Source organism: Berghia stephanieae, chromosome 3 (genome assembly GCF_034508935.2).
Source record: "Berghia stephanieae isolate SIO BIC M18660-M18661 chromosome 3, UCSD_Bste_1.3, whole genome shotgun sequence".
In the NCBI taxonomy this organism is placed as follows: domain Eukaryota; kingdom Metazoa; phylum Mollusca; class Gastropoda; order Nudibranchia; family Aeolidiidae; genus Berghia; species Berghia stephanieae.
Genome location: NC_088362.1, coordinates 70,514,153 through 70,535,766, shown reverse-complemented (window position 1 = coordinate 70,535,766; position 21,614 = coordinate 70,514,153). Strand labels below are relative to the sequence as shown.

General features: G+C 34.9%; 2 protein-coding genes across 2 annotated transcripts in view; both read left to right on the top strand.

Annotated features, from left to right (window-relative positions):
- The window catches only part of LOC144968348 (uncharacterized), a 59,006-nt gene that overhangs the window by 11,872 nt on the left and 25,520 nt on the right, over window positions 1-21,614 (top strand). Inside the window, exons 3-14 of the mRNA XM_078906624.1 lie at window positions 1,498-1,659; window positions 1,849-1,966; window positions 3,807-3,970; window positions 4,996-5,244; window positions 6,305-6,474; window positions 13,632-13,788; window positions 14,188-14,306; window positions 14,990-15,076; window positions 15,709-15,809; window positions 16,362-16,462; window positions 19,006-19,113; window positions 20,814-20,979. Coding sequence (XP_078762750.1) covers window positions 1,498-1,659; window positions 1,849-1,966; window positions 3,807-3,970; window positions 4,996-5,244; window positions 6,305-6,474; window positions 13,632-13,788; window positions 14,188-14,306; window positions 14,990-15,076; window positions 15,709-15,809; window positions 16,362-16,462; window positions 19,006-19,113; window positions 20,814-20,979 — 1,702 coding nt within the window. The remainder of the gene's footprint in view (window positions 1-1,497; window positions 1,660-1,848; window positions 1,967-3,806; window positions 3,971-4,995; window positions 5,245-6,304; window positions 6,475-13,631; window positions 13,789-14,187; window positions 14,307-14,989; window positions 15,077-15,708; window positions 15,810-16,361; window positions 16,463-19,005; window positions 19,114-20,813; window positions 20,980-21,614) is intronic.
- LOC144968349 (uncharacterized) lies at window positions 8,637-11,964 on the top strand. Its single transcript, XM_078906625.1, has 2 exons — window positions 8,637-8,747; window positions 9,923-11,964. Exon 2 carries the CDS (start codon window positions 9,929-9,931, stop codon window positions 11,813-11,815), a length of 1,887 nt encoding a protein of 628 aa, XP_078762751.1. The 5' UTR covers window positions 8,637-8,747; window positions 9,923-9,928; the 3' UTR covers window positions 11,816-11,964.

Genomic DNA, 21,614 nt, shown 5'->3' with positions numbered 1-21,614 from the left:
GTGCAATGATCCTTTTACTTTTATAATACTCACCATTCAACATTGTTATTTCTTATCAAAACCACTTTTGTATTTGCATATTTTATGTCATCTATATTAAATTACTGGTGAATAGAGACTTGACGGTTTGCCTGCAGAATTAGATTCAGTTTAGTTTGATCCATAACTAAAGCATTTGATAATGATCTTGAGTTGATGGCAGTTACATAATATCGCAAGGAGTCATACCAATAGTACTCTTATATTTTTATTCCTCGATTAGGAATCCCGAATCAACAATACGTTTTAACGGATTTATTATATATTCATCACAATAATATTGTTGTTCTGCTCATATTTTGTATGTGTGTAGGTTTTTTAACGTTTATGGTCTGATTGGTATAATTTTCTGAGAACTTACCACTAACAGTCTAAAAATAATAACAAAGAGCTGAGTGACGTCAACTTCATTCCTTCTATGTACTCAGCTTCTATTAGAATGAGGTTGTAAATCTTAGGGATCAAATAAAATTGATTTAAACATTTTATACAACCATTGAAAAATCGTCCTAAATCGCAAAAATCTTGATGTCCTGCATAGAAAGGATAAAAATATTAATGGCTAATTTTCATAGCGGGTAGTAGTCCGGTTTTCCATAGTCCACACACACACACACACACAGAGAATAGTTCTTTCTTTTATTAATATAGTATATATATATTGTTAATATATATATATATATATATATATATATATATATATATATATATATATATATATATATATATATATATATATATATATATATTATATATATATATATATATATTTATTTTTTGAATCTATCTTTATATTTGGTGAGTTAAGTCGTTAATTTTTTTGAATTTGATAAATGATAATTTACACCATTAGAACTGGGTGGGGTTCCTGACTTCCCATAGTGGGCAGGGAGGTACTTCTGTGTCTTTTATCCCCCTATATCTGTTTTCCAACATGCTTTCTATCTTTGTCTTGGATTACTTGGTTTTGTCCTGGCCCTGGCTGAGAGGGAAGCAGTCAAATGTATAGTTTTGGGGGATGATATTTTTTTCCTTGTAAATCATCTCTCTGTTATGCACTGTATTATGTTTTGTTTATGTATTACATATGATTTGTAAACATCTGAGTGTATTCCTCTTAGGGGGGACCTGTCCTTTTGTCTGGATGAGACTTTTAGTTGATCTCAAACTAAGTACACTGATAGTGTGCTCTTGGAATCTACACCTGTTCCCTATTTGAACCAATTCCCCTTTGTCTGCCTTATTCTTGGATGCTTTAATTGTAATTCTAGAACTTTTTTACTATCCCATTTTCTTCCTTTTTACTGGTGCTGATATAACCTTAATGTGTTGCAAGCGCCGTAAAACCATTTAAAAAAAAAAATAACACCATTTAAAAATTTAAAAATTATTATTATATGTTTTTTGCTGAGTTGAATTTGTACTATTTTGCTTTCTCTTTTTTTATTCTCTCTACAGTGCAAACCTGAGTATAAAGTTCCAGGTTTGTATGTCATTGACTCCATTGTCAGGCAGTCAAGACACCAGTTTGGTCCAGAGAAAGATGTCTTCTCACCACGTTTCACAAAGAATATAGTGACTACTTTCACCAACTTGTTGAAGTGTCCATCAGAAGAAAGGGTAATTTAGTTCATAAGGCCCTAGGGCTTTTGCAAATAAATAGATTGTTTTATGATTCTATATAGCATTTTTCAATGAAAAAAAATCTAGTAAATAAATTTTAGCTTATATTTCTCTGGTTCGTGATTTCTTATTTTTTAAAATGAAATATATGGCTTTTCACTTACTGAAATCAACCTACTTTTTCAGAGTCGAGTGGTGCGAGTGTTGAACCTGTGGCAGAAAAATAGTGTATTCCCTGTTGATGTCATCCAGCCTCTCTTAGATTTGGCGGCGGATCCTAATAATTCTGAACTTGTAGCTGCAGGTAAATCTTCATCACTTGATTAGATGAAAAGTTACTGTATTTTCATTTAAAAATTCTTTCTTTTTGTTGGTTTTATGAATTTGGTTTAGAGCTCGATTAAAGAGCAATGGTGTCTTGGGAGATAGTTGCTAATATGTGCAGTAGCACATGAAATTTAGAAAGAACTTTGAGGCTATCAGAAATAACTTCTCTCTTGAATATTATATTTGGGTAGTTTTGTATCAAATATTATTTCATCAGGATTATTAATTTTTTAATGCATTTTTGAAGCAATATAAATTTGCCTGAAAGTGACCGAATGTAAATTTTATCCAAAACAAACATAACGTATCACCTAAACAAATTTTTCAAAAAATGTTCTCCTTCTATTCAATTTTACGATTTGTTATGCACTACAAATGATACCACACTCAAATTGCAGTGCTAGCAAATATCAATGCTGAACTAGTAATAGTAAACTGTAGGCCTATTGGAAACAATAAAATCAGGGATGCCCTTTTTCAAGATGAAGCAGAATAATCAGCTTTTTAAAATCTGGTTGATCTTGGTTGGTGTCGGTTAATTGATTTTTTAAAAGATGAACGTCATGGTTGTTTAAAGGCAACAGTTAAGTGGAAGCTAGATGGATAAGTATCTTTTTCTATGATTTAAGGGCGAAACCATTTGACGAAGATCTTTATGAGGAAAACATTTTTCAGGCTTTTTTAATTTAGCAAAGGGAATAGGGCCATTCCATGTCAAGTGGACCAAATTTTCGGAAATTGGGAACCACACCCCTTTTGATTTTCCTCAAACTTCGCTCAATTGAAGATACTTATGAGACATGAAGAAAACCAAATTTTCAGTTCAGAATATGGATATTTGAAATTTTTACAATTTTTTGAACTTTTGTCTCAAAACGAGTGAAAATCAAATTTGCTCGTGGGTCCATTTTTGAGAGGCTATAATTTTTTTATTAATCGAGCTAACTCTCTGAAATTTGGTCATCCAGTACAACTTTTAGCATAGATTACCATTATTTGAAGGAAAATGAAAGTATTTATCAACTTTTGGAGTTATCTGCCCTTGAATATGGCTCCCCGTGCTGTTCGGCAAAACAAATGAATTTTTGCAATATTTTTTTTCATGACTTTGTTTCATTTTTGGTCATTGATGATTTGTATCTCAATAAATAACATATGGTCCAACATAATATAGCAAAAATATGGGTCTAGTACTACAAATTTTCGATTTTGGGGGTTTAAATAATTTATTGAGTTATCCCTCTTTGTAACTTAAGCTTGATATACTTAGGTTCTTTGCATGTGATTTTTACCATGAAGCATCTCAAAATACAAGGAAAGCTTCCATGTGCATATAGAAATAGTGTATCTGCACAATATATCAAATTTTGAAAAAAATCCCAGCCGACATCTTAGACCGTTTTGAGCCTTGAAGTTGACAAAAATTTGCGATTTTGGTGCACGTCGCAGTACGCTATGCGTTATTGTTCGAGGAAAATCAAAGGGGGTGTGGTTCCCACCCTTGGTCCACTTGACGTGGAATGGCCCAATAACTGTCAAAATAACCATTTTTAATGATTACTGCAAATAAGAAAAGGAACAAAAACTATTTGCCATACTACTGCAGATAGAGGTAGTCATATATTATATTGCTGGTAGCGATGAAAATCGTGGTTTTTGTTGTGAATCATGGGTGTTATACTATGCATGTCCCCCTGCACCTCCTGAAGGTTTGTTAGCTTCGCGCCCTTGGTTTGGTGGGTCCACTTTTCCACCTGAAACTATGATTTTCAGTTCCCACCTTTGACATTGATTGTAAAAACGTTTCACTCTCACAGCCCACAGATCAGTCGACGCTGTAGTAAGTGTCACTCAGAAAGTCCCACTGCCAGGGACCCATGCCAGCAGCAATGGGAGTGGTGGAGATTCCAGTTCTAATCAGCTACTGCAACAGAAGGACATGCTAACCACCATTACCAAACTCTTGCAACAGGCACAAGATGTAAGTGTAAAATACTTCTCACCAACATTCATTATTTGAAAGTTTAGCCTTTTTGAATTTGACTCCTTTTCATGTTGCCATTTAAAAAATTAGATTATTACCCTTTTTTTTTCGGGTGACTGCCATTTATGATTTATATTCATTATAGAAAAGAGATCGTTTCAAACTCATTATCGAAGTATGAATAGAAGAGAATTATAAAGGCTAATTATAAAAAAAAACTGCATTTTCAATTTTATCACTCCTTTTAAAAAATTTTCTTGTTAACTTTTTACTTTGACAAATGCTTAGTTTTTAACATGTCTTTTAACCTTGCTTAAAGGTGTAGGATTGGGTATTTATAACGCAATTATTCAAAATGCACAAACCCCTTTTTTTTTTACTCAAGTATACAACAATTGAATTATAACAAGAAATGAAGTGAGTAGAAAAGTGCCAGATGGCAGTAGAGAATAAAAACTTTGCAATGATCGGTGCTCGAACCCATGCCCTACTGTTATGACAACTCTGCATGGCCACAAGATGGTAGCTCTGTAATTGACGCCACCCACCACTCCAAAAAAAAAAAAAAAAAATTTAAAAAGTGGTATCAAATGCGGTGTCCATCTTGAGCTGCTGTCCAGACTTCGTGAAGTCATAGGTTCAACACACAAACGTCGCGAAGTTTTATAGCCAGTAGTTAAGCTTAATAGCTATATTCTCAACACAAGCAAATAAAAAGAATTGATTGAGAGATTGAGTAAATTTTGATTTTTTGAGGTGAATATAAATTAACTTTTCTGCTCACTTCATTTCTTTTTGTTATCAACATAAGTGCCTGCTTCACTCACTTTTCTGAAACAATTGAATTGAAGGGCAAGTGGCTCAATAGTGGTAGAATGTAGGAAAATTTATATTTTATTTTTTTCTTGCCTTAAACTATAAAAAAACAAACCTTTTAATTTTTTTTTTTTGCTATTAGATTGTTCTGTTGCAAAGTTGTTAACCACCTCTTTGTCATTGCGTACTACATGTTTATCTTGCAGGGATCCATCAGCGCCACTGCCCCAGAGTCTCAACTCCAGCAATTGCAACACCTCCAACAACAACTGGTAATGCAGACGGAAAGGATAACCAAACCCCAGGCCCAATCAGCCCCGCCTATTGACAGCAATCTGCTGGCACAGATTCAGACATTGACCAACCAGTTGCTGACAAAGACAGGACCAGACCAGGGTGCAGGAGGGGATGCAGGACCAAGATCTGTCAAAGTGGCTGAGCCTGGGTTTAACAAGGTATTTAATGAATAGATATGAGTAATACTGCAGTCTCTGCTCAAGATTATTCTGTCAATGTAAATAAATTTTGATTGTATGCTTCTATGGTAGTGAACAAAAATCTTGAGGTTAATAACACCGTGCATAACATAGAAAACAACTTCGCTAAATAGCTCTATGGTACATCTCCAAATACAAACATGTGACGACAATTTCAGATGTATATACTTTTTTCAGATTGTGAGTGTATAGAAATACATGTATTAATATCCCTGTTTTAGTTATTGGGAGAATGTGAATAGATGTTATTGATGATGTTTTTCTTGTGATGAGTTGGTTAAGTATGAAAGATAAAGATATTAAAAAAGACCAAAATTTGTTTCCAAAGTATTGGAACTTTTGACAGTCAGTATTTGTCAGCTGAACATTTAATATTTGGTACATTTGGCTTGTTAGCAGACTTACGAAAGAAGCAAAATGTCCAAGGATTGCTCTTCACTTAAATATTTTGTAATTGACAATTGGTGATGGCTGGTCTAGGCTTCCTAACATTCCGCAAAACAATTGCTCATTCTGCAATTCTGCATTCACTACTGAAAATTCCGCATCCAATCACAGTGGAGTCTTGTGTGTCGTGAACTCAAATTTAGTTAAACTTTTGTGCCAAAGGCTAAAACTGAGTACTATGAGAGCATGAAGCCATCACACTAGATTAGCCTACTGTTTTATATGCTTTGGAATATTATTGTTTGATTGAGTGAGGAAGAGCGAGAAGACCAGTGGAAAATGTGAAAATGTATTGGACAACTCTTATAGGTAAAACATGTTTATGGTAAGTTGATTCCTCATTTTTATGCCATATTCATTTTCAACTTTCTGATTCCTTTAAGTAGTGGTTTGGGATAGGAAACTGCTGGTCCTAGATTCCCTGCTATGGCACTTTAAATTAGAGGTAAACCTGGTTTTTACAACATGTAAGCTCATTGTGGGTTAGATTTGAATTGGTCTTTTTAAAACAAAATTTGGTCTAAACAGTGGAATATTCCTTTTCTCATGTCTAATTAAATTTCTTTGACAGAAATTGTTGGATTTTGATTATGGAGAGAGCGATGATGAAGATGATCACCAACAGGACACACACCACCATCAACAACAGCAGCAGCAGCAACAACAGCAGCAACCACCGCTTCACCATCAGCAACAACCAACCCCGCAGCAGATGCATCTCAGTCAAATGATGAGTCAAGGGTAGGTTGACTATTTTATGTTTATATTTAAGCACCATGGTTTTAAATGTTTATTACCAACAAGTAATTGAAATCAATCAATTTCACAATATATTTAATCTAGAAACTTTCCCAAAGTAGCTCATAATCGGGAGGCGAGTCTCAATCTAAGAATGAGAGATAAAAGCAATTTGGAATCCCAGATATGAGCAAATTATGACATGAAGCAGGGCCATTCCATGTAGAGTCAAATTTTTTTATTTAAAAAAAAATGATTTTAATATAATAATGGTATCTAGAACTAAACCTCTTACATTGAGTAGAGTTACCTATCAATATCTTTTTATTTCTAATTATTCTGTCTACTTAAATGCTGACAGGAGTCATTTGGAGGATACGATGCGTCACGTGATCACTTTTATGCAATGTTTTCATGTTGATCACTTCTCATCTATTTCATTGACAAGGATTTGTGCCTTTTTTACCATCTGTTTTGTGTTAGAATAATATTTGTGTTTATACAAGTATACTGGGAAGCATTCCTTAAAACCTGCCCAGCATTGAAATCTCCAAATGGCTTCTGTCAGTATTTAAGTAGCTGGAATAATAAAAAATTATACGAGTTTTACCTTGGGAGGACGATGTATGATGATAATTATGTTGTCTCATAATGCTGAAGAAGTCAATTGCCCTTCTCTCCCTTTACCCCTATTTTTGTGTCATGAATTTTTTTGGCATCATTGTTATTTTATGATAATGGAAATATCAGTGTGTGGTGTTAATCATATTGGTTAATGTGCTTTGATACAAAACCTATATTCAATGGAGAGTTTCGTAAATTATTAACATCTTGTTGTGGGCAGCTTTTTCGGCTTTAATAGTGATCATGTGACGCATCACATCCTCCAATTGTCTCCTTCAGCGGAGACAGAATAATTATCATACATCGTCACTCAGGATAAGACTTGTATAATTTTTTTATTAATTTTATTTCACTTAGTTCACAGGTCTTATTATAAATATATTTAATTCAATTGAAAAAGTTACTGTTGATTAATGTAATTTACGTGATGCTGCTTAACAGGATGTGGGAAGGATTTTTTTTATCGGCAAGCAAATATCAAAAATTTGGAAACAAGTTAAAAGTTTATTTCCAAGTTAAGCCTATAGCAAACATTGTTACCAGTACCAAATCAGAAAATTATATTGTTTTCTGATATTGTTTGATCCCCATAATTCTGGTGTAATTTACGTAACTCAAGCTGCATCCTTGGCTGATAAACAGTCGAATGTAAAGTATTAGTTTTAGATGCTTTTTTGTTCCTCGTACATCATCTCTTTTTTGTGTATGTTATAGCTCTTGTTTTGACTATATTTTGTAAACATTTGAGTATATTCTTCTTAGTGGATCCTGTGCTTATATCTGGATGAGACTTTTAGGTGATCTCAAACTAAATACATTGATAGTGTGCTCTTGGATTCTACATCTATTCCCTATTTGAACCATTCCCCTTTGTCTCACTTTTTCCTCAAGTCCTTTTAATTGTACATCTAGAATGTTTTTACTATCAATTTCCTTCCATTTTACTGGTGCTGATGTGGCCTAAATGTGTTGCAAGCGCCGTAAAACCCTTAAGGGGGTACGCGCTGGTCGAGAGGACGGTTTTACTATGAATTCCACTAAAATTATCGAAAATGAGATTAGGGCACTTTCAGGTAATTCAACCTTTCTTTAACACACTGAAAACATTCAAAAGGCTAAATTTTTACAAAAAAGTGCTTTAAATAATTTTTTTGTGACGCAACTATCGTCTAAACGCAAAGTTTTTCCGTCATTTTCGTCAGAATCAACGTTCGATAGTCCTTAGTAACCCGCACTGAACCCCGGCTTATTTGGTATTAGCAGAAATGTCAGGGAAAGGGCATTTCCGTTCTTTCACATTCTTTCGCGTATGTGTCACAGGTCGGCGGGGAAATCGAGAAATTCCAAGCCTATTTTCCTTTCTTTGATTGGCTGAAGAGACGTCTAGGAGTTATTTTTAGTAATTACCGTCATGGAAAATTTTAGCTCACATTCCAAGACCAATCGTAACCGGTTTTCAGTCACGTGACATAACAACGGGTACATTTCCGGAGCATTCGACTACGTTTACTTACGCTTCGATTCGAACTGATTTTTGGTCGTTTCATGACAAACTTCACTCCATTTACTTATTTGCAAAGTTTTATCATCATTTTCCAAAGAACCAAAAATTGGTAGATAATCATTTCGACGCCTGGATACCGCTTTAGCCAGTAAGTATGTCTATTTATTTATTACTAGTGAAATCAGATTGACCGGTTACAGTCTCAAAGTGTGCATTCCATTCTAAAATGTAAACATTGACGATAGTAAAAGAGAATGCTGCTCGTAAATAATTCTAAAGGCTAATTTTTGTTTTTATTTTATTTTTAATACGATTATTAAGAACCATACTGTTTTCTTTGATTTACATTAGACTAGTGAAGATCATTGAGCTTAAATAAGGAGATAACTAAACGCCGATCTATAGTAGATCTTAGACAGACAGATAGACGTCGAAAGCTAACTTAGACTTGGATTACCATTGACGTCAGTGAGTTAGAACTTAGAGATTATCTAGATTGTGCTTATTTTTTTTTATAACCATCATTCTACAAGAGTCTGTGTGTGTGTGTGTGTGGGGGGGGGGGGGGGGGTGCTCTCAATGCTCTGAGGTATGGTTCTCGTCTCTTGACCTAAAGGCGTTTCTTTCTTTCTGATCTATAGTTTCTGCCTTTTCACCTTTCAGTGTAGGGCCACTTTAAAGTGAAATTACTCTAGACCAAGGCATTAGCCAAGCAGGTGGTCAGCCCACTGTGACTTTTAGTTACCTTATTGTGGTAGGAATTCATTTTGCCCAGAAAGCGGCCTTTCTGCCTGCTCTTTTAATTTCTTTAATGTTTTTTTTACTTTGATCCAAAGCAATACCAGATCTGTGCTTAACTATGATTGGTAGCCAGAATTCTTATGTGTGGGTATCTTTTGTGCTTTTAAGGCAAAACTTTGGGCTGATTCCAACACTGCTTAGCAGTAGGGGGTGCAATAAAAATGTTATAATAAAATTGTTTTTTTTAAAACCCCTTTATTCATCCCATAGTGGAAATTATTCTCCAGGGTCTATTCCAAGGGTAGATTGGAATAACCAAGGCGTCAACCGCAGTGCTGCGCTGCAAATTGAGCTAGGGCGAGATGGCTTGCTCAAGTCCACACAGCACAGAGGCTGGTGATCGAACTCGGTACCTTTCCGGTACGAAGCAAAGACCGTAACGCTGAGCTAAGCTAACCCCCGATTTATTTATTTTATATATATATATATATATATATATATATATATATATTTTTTTTTTTTTTTTTTTTTTTTTTTTTAAATTATTTATTATGGTATATTTATATTTATTTATTTTCACAGATTGTCATGCCTAGAGCCAAGGTTTCCACCTTCAATGCTTCCATTAGCAGCATGAAAAGGAAGTCACGGAAAGATGTTTTGAAGAAGGCAAGGGATGCGAAGAAGCAGAAATTTTTTAATGAACCAGAGCCAGCATCCACATCTTCTGTGACATCTTCGCCCCACGCAGCGACTTCACCTTTATTTCCATCATCTTTTTCTTCGCCGCAACCAACAGCTTCAGCTTCTGCTTCTTCATCATCAGCTCGTAAGTTGGATTTCTTTGCCTCTACGTCTGAGCCTTCATCTTCGTCTTCATTGGAATGTTCGACCATCGTGCAGCTGATTGTATTCCAGGATCTTGTTGATTGTCTTCTCTGCCCTTTTTGTTTCCAGTCTACGTTGGAGGTTTCACGTGATTCTTCTGTTGGTCTTGCCATTCTTCTACATTTGTCTTGTAAATCATGTTCAAAAGTTATATCGTCCTTTTATACATCTCGTAAAAAAGATAAATATTTTGAAGTTAATCGTCGTGGAGTCGCTTCATCCTTGGCTAATGGAAGTGGACAGGCTGGCTTAGCCTCATTTTGCGGCATGATGGATATGCCTGTACTACATCATAAGACCTTTCTTCGCCACCAGAAGGCCATCCACCGCCAGTTCGCCAGCTATTCGTCTCGTCTCCGTTCTGAAGCTGTTGATGTTGTTCGTCGAGCGTATCCTGAGCAGGCAGGGCAACCAATTGTTGATGTTGATGTTTCGTATGATGGTAGTTGGCACACGAGGGGACATAAATCAATGTTAGGGATAGGATGTGTGATAGAGAACAGAACAGGACTTGTAGTGGACCATGAGGTTCTTTCTAAGTATTGCCATAAGTGTGTGACAGTAGGAGACAAGCTGAAGGGGGATAGTGATAGGTATGCAGAATTCTTGAGTGGCCATAAGGAGGAGTGTGATAGGAACCATGAAGGATCATCAGGTAGTATGGAACAGGTAGCGGCTGTGAATATGTGGAGTAGATCTGTAGAGCGGAATGGACTTAGATATAGAACAATGATTAGTGACGGGGACAGCAACACCATCAAGCAGCTAAACAATTCGGGACCGTATGAGGGGATGACAATTGAGAAGAGGGAGTGTGTAAATCATGTAGCGAAGAGACTAGGAACAGCATTGCGGAAGACTGTGGACAACAAGAAGAAGGTAAAGGTAACGTTAGGAGGGAATGGAAAAGGAAAATTGACAAAGGCAAAGATCGCCAGACTTCAGAAATATTACACGCGGGCCATTAGATCAAACAGTACTGTGGACGACATGCGACGCGCAATTTGGGCTTCTTTTTATCACTGCACCTCAACCAATAAACAGCCACGCCATGAGTACTGCCCAGAAGGAATTGATTCTTGGTGCTTCTACATGAAAGCCAAGGCTAATGGTCTGCCAGCACCTGACCACGACAGACATATGACCACATTTATTCTACCGACTGTAGCAGAACACATCCATGACGTTTATGTTAGATTGACTGATGATGATTTGTTGGGGAGATGTTTATTTGGAATGACTCAGAATGTAAATGAAAGCATCCATGCTTTGATTTGGTCTAGGTGTCCAAAACATGTGTTTGTAGGGAGACAGCGTTTGGAAATTTCATGTGGGATTGGAGTAGGAGAATTCAACAAGGGAGCAAAGGCATCGCAGGATTTCATTTCGGCAATAGGACTTAGTGTGGGACGACATTTTGTGGAGCATGGGACTAAAAGGGACAATGTTAGGATAAAGAATGCAGACAGAGCAGGTGAATTTGTCTTTAAAAGGAAAAGGGAGATGAGGAGGTTAGCACAGACAAGGGAGGAAGAACGTTTACATCAACTGGAAGGCGGTGAGCAGTATGCTGCAGGCGGCTTCTGATTGCGGAGTCCCAGACGACACGTGACATTGGATGGATTACCTCAAACGGATAAGTACCATTTTTATAAATTCATAACTAATTGTATCTTTTTTCCACAGGAGAATGATTCTTGGGTTTAAAACAACACAGTTTAGGGGGTTCATGACACTATATTTTGTATAATCTACGAGAAGGTTCGTTTTTTCCCATTTTCTCAAAATGTCATTTTCTTAGGGGGTGGGATAGCAGGGAACAAGATTTCTCAAAAACTGTCTATTCAATTTCTTTTTCCTTTCACACACTTGTGTGTTTATAGTGTGGCTACATTATGTCAGAGGCTTTTGGCAATATAAGCATTATATTTTTAGATATGGGGGTCCAAAGAGGGTAAAAACTGCGAAAAAGGAAAAATTTTCACAGTTTTACGGATTGAAGACTTCCGGATGCTATAAAATCTTTACTAGGATAAGAATAGAAAAATCCCTCTGACATAATGTAGAGCAGTATTAAAGACACCTACATAGCAAGTTTCAGTGAAATTGAATAGACACTTTTTGAGAAAAGTTGTTCCCAAAATCTGAAGTTTTCGGGGCGGGGTACCCCTAAAATGCCACCTCATACACACCGATAGTGGAAATTATTCCAAAAAGTCTTTAGAAATATGCTTGGACACACATAATACTGCAGAAAAAGCATTGAAAAGATCATTTTTGATAAAACTTAATAAAATTGTCCTTATTGTGACAGTACACCCTTAAGAACAAAAACAAACATCTGTCCCTAATTTAAACCAATCCCCTTTTTCTTACTTTTTCTGATGTGCTTTTAATTGTAAATCTAGACTTTTTATTACTATATCATCTCTGTTACTAAGTTACTTGCTCTAAAATGTCCTTAATGTGTCACAAGTGCTGTTAAACCCTTAAAAACAAAAACCTTTGTACATTAGTTTCTTCATATTTTCTCTTAATTTAGGGGAAAAATTAAAAGTTCAAGAGACGATGACAAGAAGATGAATCTTGTTTGGATGGGAAAAAAATGATTTCTTAAACTTGAGTGCTGGCTTAAAAAGTGCATATTCTTTATACTGAAATAAATGATGAAATTTATTGGGGGCTATCGCAACATGACAAAGATTTGATCACTCTTAGATTCGAAACTGGATCTGTACATAGACAGTAATACTCTCATCCGACTGGGTCTGGAGACATAGAAAATGGAGAATTCCAAATATTCCAACTATATGCTAAGAATATTTTGTCTCATTTGTTAAGAAAGAAATGGGGTTTTTAAATGGTGGGTAAAAGAAATCGTAATATAAGAAAACATTCAATAAACATTTTTTGACATAATGGTGTAAAGAATACTTGTAGCAGTATGTCATTCCTAATTCTGGTTTTCAAGATTAGTCTGTAAAATTTTGATACACTAAATATTAGTTACTATCAGTGATTTTTTAAAGTTCATTAATAGTAGTTACTTGATAGACCAAAGCATTAAAGCATTATTTAGGCATTTATTCCGATAAACAAAAGACAAAGAGCTAAGATTTATTTATATGTGTCCAATTGAATAAACCAGAGTTGAGAAGATGGTGGGATTTTTCAAATAAACCAAAACTGTTCTTAATAATATGAGAGATACCACCACTTTGTACAAAGTTAGAACTGTCTTGATCCTTGATATTTTCAGACTTAAGAAATTGTAAACTCCATCTGTTTTATTCACCTCTATTTCAGCCAACAGTAAAATTCTTGTTTAAACTGTTGACTACTAGACTGGAACAAAAATTGTTTTAAAAAATAAAAAGATGATGTTCACCTTTTCTTCCTTCAGTGGTATTGCTAGTCTGCTCCAACAGCCACCCCCCAATATGATGCCTCCCATGCCACCAATGCCACCACGGCCTCAGGAAAACTTTCAGGATCAGGAGCAGATCAGGCAAAGGTTCCTTGAGCAACAGCAACAGGAGTTTGACAGGGAGATTGAACAGGTGAGACTTTTTATTATCCATTCAAGATGACAACAGTTTTTCATATCTCATTTAGTTTATACGTTGATTAATTTCTTTTTTCTTCTGTGATAAACAATGAATTACAATTGGGACATTGATAAGAATGTTTCTTCATCACTTTTTATTTCCATACAACCTTTTTTTCTTCTTCTCTCTTTAGTTTTGTCTCAGTGCAGTTGCCTTAAAGTAAGATTACTTAAAAGATGAGTTGGTTTCTTTGTTGTTGTTTTTTTTTTTTAAAGACCTTTAATATTATTTTATTTCATTCCTGTCAGTATGTAGTTTGATTTGCATTAATTATTTTGATGGTGGTCTTGAACTAAAGATTTAGAATTATATAATCAATTATATTTTTATACTGATATTTTTGTGTTATAGTCTGTCATGATGGATCAAGATTCGTCCCAAGACCAGAACAGGGACCAAGATGACAGGGACGAAAGGGACAGTCGGGAGAGGGATAGACGGAGGAGAGATCGCTCTCGAGACAGATCCAGGTGAGCAATGCACAGACGTTTCCACTATACCTACATTTAAAATTTTTTTTATTTTTTTTTTTTGTTTTTTGTTTTTTTTTGTTCATGTTGGGTTTATTCTGTTAAGGACTGTACAATTATAAATTGCTGAAATGGCACCCTTTTAATAATTTTTTATAAATGGTGTCTGTCCTATAAACTGCTCTAGTATTTTCTAGTGGTATGACACTCGCTTTCGGATCGGAAGGTCCTGGGTTCAAGCCTCGCTTGGCGCATAGTTGAGTCCTCGGAGAAGGCTTTTGCTCACATTCTCTCACCATACTCAGGTGTAAAATGATTACCTGGCCGTTAACAACGTTGTCTCTGTCCGAAAATTTTTTTAGGCGTCATGTCCTGTCATACGTGTTAAATGTTGCTGTTGGCCAGGGACCCCTTGTAAAGTACTTGGAGCACGTTTAGTGGATATTGCGCTTTATAAAAGCTCAATTAAAAACAAAAACAAATTCTTCTATTTTCTATTGATAATGCTCTCTTTAAATAATTACTGATACTTCTTTAAATAAAATTTTACATCGATATTTATTCGAATCACTATTTTTTATAGGAAAATTGTGTAAAATATACAATTGAGGTTTAGTCTGTCTTTTTTAAAACTTCTATATTGTAATGAATATATTCAAAAAATATTCATCCATTTATTGTAGGTCCCCTCGTCGAAGAAGACGATCAAGATCTCGTTCTCGAGAAAGGCGTCGCCGATCCAGATCCAGAGAGAGATACAGACGTTCCAGGTTGGTAATTATAAAAATTTTAATTATTATTATTTTTATTACTGCAGAGGTTCAGAAATTCTGGTTTCACTGGAAAGATATTCTGACCTGAGTCAAAAAATTACATGTTACAGGCAACTTTGGTCAAATTCTGGTAAGGCGCTGGTGTCTGGGTGAAACATTTAGGTGATCTCAAACCTAAGTGCACTGATAGTCTGCTCTTGGAACCCACATCTGTTCCCTATTTGAACCATTCCCCTTTGTCTTACTTTTTCCTCGTCCTTTTAACTATACATCTGGAATGTTTTTACTATTCTATTCTATACTATTTTCTTCCTTTTTACTGGTGCTGATATGACCTAAATGTGTTGCAAGCGCCGTAAAACCCTTAAAAGCAAGCAAAAGCAAATACCTTTCACATCATCACAACTACCACTACTACAACCACCAGCACGTCATCATCATCATCATCACCACCAACAATGCTTTTAATTTATTTTTGACATTTTTACTTTTAATGTGACATTTTTTTTTTCAGAAGTAGATTTGCTTTCCTCAATGTTATCAGTTATTACTTTATTCATTTTGGTTGTACTTAACAAATAAATAGGGAAAAATATAGTCTGAACCACTATTGATTTGTTTTACCTCAGGTCTCGTGAACGAGGATCTTCTCGAAGGGAGAGGGAAAAGGAAAAGGAACGTGAAAGAAGGAAAGCTGGATTGCCTCCTGTTAAGGATAATTGCATAAGTGGTAATTGTGATTATGTTATTTATTGGATTTTTAACTTTAATATAAGGTAATGAGAGTATTTATACCATTTGTAATTTTTTCCCCTAACTTATGTTATGGTTTTGTGTTTGTTGCCTATCATAGGTTTTAGTAAACCCGAATATTTAATTACTCCAGTACCCTTAGTACCTTTAGAAGTAGTTAATACTGTACAATGAATATTTTATCTAGTTGAAGTATCTGCAGGAATGTGAACTCCTGCAGAAATTGTAAATAAATATTTTTACATAACAAACATGTAACTATTATGATTTTATAAAGATTTTATTACAACAGTACACGTTTTGAGCAGCTATGGCCCCTCAAGGCCGATAAAAATTAATAAAAGACAGAAACGGGCGCTTAAATGACCTAAATAGTGTCGAAAGCGCCGTTAAACACCTAAAAACAAAACAAACTATCTAGTTAGGTGAGAGGGGATGGAGTAAGTTATGTTACCCACCTGAATGTTAATGAATATTGGGGGGAGGGGGTGATGTCCAATTTTTATATATATATTTTTCTCTCATACAGTGTGTACAACAACCTTGTGGTTTGGGCGTCTCACAAAACATACAACAGAAGAGGAGTTACGTGAACACATTGAAAGATTCGGGACAATCAAGACTATTAATGTAAGTTTGAGAAAGATGGGAGTAGGGGGGGGGGGGGGGGCGGCTTTCATTGATTAAGTCAATTTACACATTGAGATTGGATTACATAGCTGCCAACCGTTCCGTTAAAAATGTTCTGTATTTGACTTAAAAATGTTCTGTATTTGACTTCCTGAGTCCGTAAGTCCTTATTTTTAGTTCAAATTCCGTATTTTGTAATTTTTGACTAATTTGTGGTAAACCAGGCATGTGAGCCTAATGAATTATTATTAATCCATTATTATTACTATTACTGTTACTATTATTGTTATTATTATTATTATTATTATTATTATTATTATTATTATTATTATTATTGGTGTCCAGTGAGAGCATAATCTCCATTTGTGTAGTTCTTTAATTTGAATTATTCCTCTATCATAAATGATTTTCAACAATTAAAAAAGTTCCATTCGTTTATATGACGCCTGTATTTTACTCAAACTGTTCATAATGTATTGGGGATTTGCATAGAATATGAATGTTAGCCACGATATACTTTGAATATTCTAAGACAGTATTGATACTTTCACTATTTGTTACAAATATTATTTTAATTAAGAATAAAATTAAATCCACATCTTTGATTGGAAGGTATTCAATCAGAAAATCAATTGCTTATATTGATTAAACATGACAATGATTATTTCTCTTTATTAATCTATGAAATATATAAATTTAATCCCTTTAAAAAACATCTTCATCTGATTTTAATTTTTTTTCTTTTTTTCAAGCAAGCTTTTGTAACGGTTTAGGTTCAAGAATAATAAGTATACTCCATTTTTAGGTGTGTTTATCTTGTCAAAGTAAAGAAGTAGGAATTCTCTAATATTTAGAGGTGCATTTTACTATAACTACTATTATTGTGTACTACTTAAAGAGCATTATGTTGCATGAAAGAAAACATATATGCAATCGCCTACTTTTTATCTGAACTCACCTAATTTTTACCCCAAAACGCCCTCTCAAGTGATGTACCAGGTTGGCAGTTATGCATTTCTAACCATCTTAAGTTATTTCATTTATTTTACAATTGTGCTTCTTGTGTATTGGTCCTTATCAAAGTTGAGGCAGTTGAATTCTTTCTTTGTATTGTCTGTTCTGAAATTTTGATCTAATTGTGGAAAGTGTCATTTTAACGATTCAAATGTGCTGGTACTAAACCCGATAATTTAGCAACATTTGGACTGGCCTCTGTTATCTCAAACTTGTTAGTGTTAGTAATAGTAATTAAAAAGGCTGACTTTTATATGTTGCGATTCGATGAAGGGGGGGGGGGGGGGGGGGGCACACGTCATCCCCTCATCCCGGGCCAAATGAGCGTTCCTTATTTTATTTTTGAAAAGTTGGCAGCTATGGGATTACAATGAGAACTGGCAAATGGTTTGAGAGGGCCATTAAAATTTTACAGTATTTGGTTACACAGGTCTCGTAAGGAGATCACTTGGCCTCACCATCTCATTTTGAAGATATCATTAATTGCAAGAATAACTATGGATTTTCAAATTTCTATATTATTGTTTTTATAGACATTTTGTGTTATTTGGTCAGTCTTTAAACTGGGGTTTAATTGTAACCTATTTTTTTTTTGTGGGGCCATATATACATGCATTAATTCCCTCGAATTATAATTTGAAATTTCTCAATATATATATATATATATATATATATATATATATATATATATATATATATATATATATATATATATACATATTAGTGATATTTAAAACTTAATACCCATGTTGTTTTTATTAATTTTAAAATCTACTGAATTAGTATTGATCCACATGTGTTTCAGTAAAATACTCACCAGTTGAGCCAGTCAGATCAGTGTACCAACACAAAATTGTGCATAACTTTAAAATATTTGTAAAATGTTGGTGTTCTTGAAACAATGACAAAGAGCTGAGTGTCGTCATCTTCATTTATTCATTTGGAACAAATTTCCTTTATGGACTGATAAATTTCATCATATTTATATTATCTTATTTATATTGTTTTTATTAATAATAAGCATATTTATATAGCGCCTTTCGCCGAAACCTCAAAGTGCTTTAAAATTTTAAAAAATACAATTCAACCAAAGTATCAAAACAATTAAGAGCATAAAAGGGCATCAATACATCATCAATATAAATGTCACATACAATACATTTAAAATTCAATTAAGTAAATATTTCCTGAAAAGATATGTTTTCAGGGCTTTTTTGAAAATGTCTATTGAGCTCGAGAATCTCACAGATTGAGGGAGATCATTCCAAATCGTGGGTCCGAATTTCATAAGAGACCTATCACCAAAATACTTAAGTTTAGTTTTAGGAGATGCTAACAATTTTGAATCGTGGGATCTAAGATTTCTCAGAGGTACGTACGGTTGGATGTAGAGAGGGACAGAAGACTCAAATACACCGAAGCAGATAAGGGCTATTTTATATTCAATTTTATCCCGGACTGGCAGCCAGTGGAGGATTCGAAGCATGTCCTTTGTATCATCGTAATATTATTTATCTTTCATTGAACAGATGATCCCACCAAGAGGTTGTGCCTTTGTCTGCCTGACCAAGCGTAAGGAAGCTTTTAAGGCCCTTGATAGACTCAAAGGTGTCAAGGTCAATGGAAATGCTCTCAAGGTAAAACAACTCATCTTTTGGGCATAATCATTATTGTTCGAGCCTTCTTTTGTTTTGTTTTTGCTTTTTGTATTAGATGGAATCTCTACTTTGGTAAACTGGGTGGGGATCCTGACCTCCCATAGTGGGCAGGGAGGTACATACTGTGTCTTCTATCCCCTTATATCTGTTTTCCAACATGCTTTCTGTCTTTGTCTTGGAATGAGATTACTTGGTTTTGTCTTGGCCCTGGCGGAGTCCTAGCTGGGAGGGAAACAGTCAAATGCATAGATATTTTTTTGGGAGATGATATTTTTTTCCTTGTAAATCATCTCTGTCATGTATTATCTTATTTATTTTTAATGTATAATGTAGGCATTTGAGTGTATTCCTCCTTGTTGGATTTTGTGCTTGTGTCTGGATGAGACTTATAGGTGATCTCAAACTAAGTACATTGAAAGTATGCTCTTGGAATCTACATCTGATCCCTATTTGTTCCTAGTTCCCCCTTTGTCTTACTTTCTCTTGGTTTCTTTAATTGTAATTCTAGAACTATTTACTATCCCATTTTCTTCCTTTTTACTGGCGCTGATATGACCTTAATGTGTTGCAAGCACCGTAAAACCCTTCAAAATATAAAAATATAAATAATACTTTGGTAAAGGGTTTTGCCAATTTTGTAAGTATTCACACAATGCTTATTATTTATAAAACCCTGTTTTTCTTTCCTTATTTGGTTTTATTCTGTTACTAGAGTCATAACATACAAAAGAAAAAAGTATAGTAACGTTTAATCAAAGAAACTAAAGCAAACTACTACAACACCAAGATAAAAGAATGCGCATTATCTAAAGCCCTTATCTCTATAGCCAACATAACATGCTTATGAGCAAGAAAGGAAATGCCAGTAGTTTGTTGCCATCTACAATGACAAAACAGTATCATACAGTTGAAGGCGCATTGTTTTGATACATGTGTGACAACTATGTGCATCCAGTTGACGTTTCTTATGAATGCTCTTTTTATTGGCTAAATGGCTTGATAGGATGATCTGGAGGGAAATGTGTAAACTGCAGTTTGTCATGCAGCAATAGTCCATTAACAAACAGCCTATTGGGTGTTTTGCATGTTGTATAGAAAATTGGTTGACAAAGATTTTGAACAAAACATACAAAGAGAGAAGAAGGAGAAAAGAAAAATAAGGAAGGAATGAAAGAGGGAGGGAGAGAATGAAGAAAAAAACGAAAAGGGGAGGTTACTTTTCTTCCCTCTGACGAAACGGCCAAAGTAGATAAAAAGAAGGAAAGGAAAAGCTAAAACAAAACATTCTTCCTTCCACCGCTCAAACATTTATATAATAACATAAGGCAAAAGAATGCACCAGTCCTTCATTGTCAGACTATCTCTTTTGAAGTCTGGCCTCATTAACCAATTTCAGGGCTATCCGTTTTAAGATGTTTAGTAGTAATTTGAGGATTGAGTGACAATTGAAATATTCACCTCCTGGCAAATCGGGGAACCCTGCTAATTGTGATGATTTCGTCGGCAACGGACATTTCACAATGAGAGTGTCCCACTGTAACTGATATATGCTTAGGTTTTAATCTAAACAAAGAACATGTTTTAAGTCACTTGTTTGCTTGATTTTTTGTAAATATGAATATTTTTTTTTCAAATCTCAAATTTTGGTTGTGATATTAGTGATATTTTTTTATTGTCAGGTTGCCTGGGCCCCAGGAATTGGAGTGAAAGAATCGATGTTTAAAGACTTGTGGGATGTGGATCAGGGTGTGACATACGTTCCATGGGACCAGCTACCCATGGACATCCAAGGCTTGCTAGGAGGTGGTATGGTGGATGAAGAATCCTTGCCACCACGACTAAAAGGTATGGTGATGGAAAATGCTGGTGATGTTTTTAATATGTATTTTTGTTATGATAGATGGGATGTCCCTGCTGTCACCTTCATGGAACTGAAAAATAGTCACTTCTCATGATTTGGTTTTTACGTCTGTTAATCAAGGCAGAAACATATTATATGAAATTTACTCGAACTCAGGTTTTGCCTTGAAAACAAGTAATTCAAATTTTTTTTGCTGTTGTTAAATGTGGACTTGACATAATCATGGGTGCAAGAGTGCCGGCTACTGCTGGCCGATTGGATTACCGAAAAAAACGTCGCCGGCTTTTTGCGATTTGGATTTGATTGATTGATTTTTTTATTTAAAAATTATTTTTTTTTTGTTTAGGTCCCAACAATCGGGTCGGGTACGTCCATATGATTAAGCGAAACTTTTGAATCACGATGCTACTGTGACCCGGAAGTGATAAGTTATATTATTAAATTTGAACCGGAAGTTGATTAGAGAAGAAATGAAAGTTGACCCAGACAAAAACACAGCGTCCGTGAATCTTGCAGGCTTTTTTCAGATTATATGTCTGGTCATAAGTAGACTTGCAGGCTTTTTGAGGTCCAGTTGCTTGCACCCATGCATAATAAAAAATTGTCAAAATGAATGAAT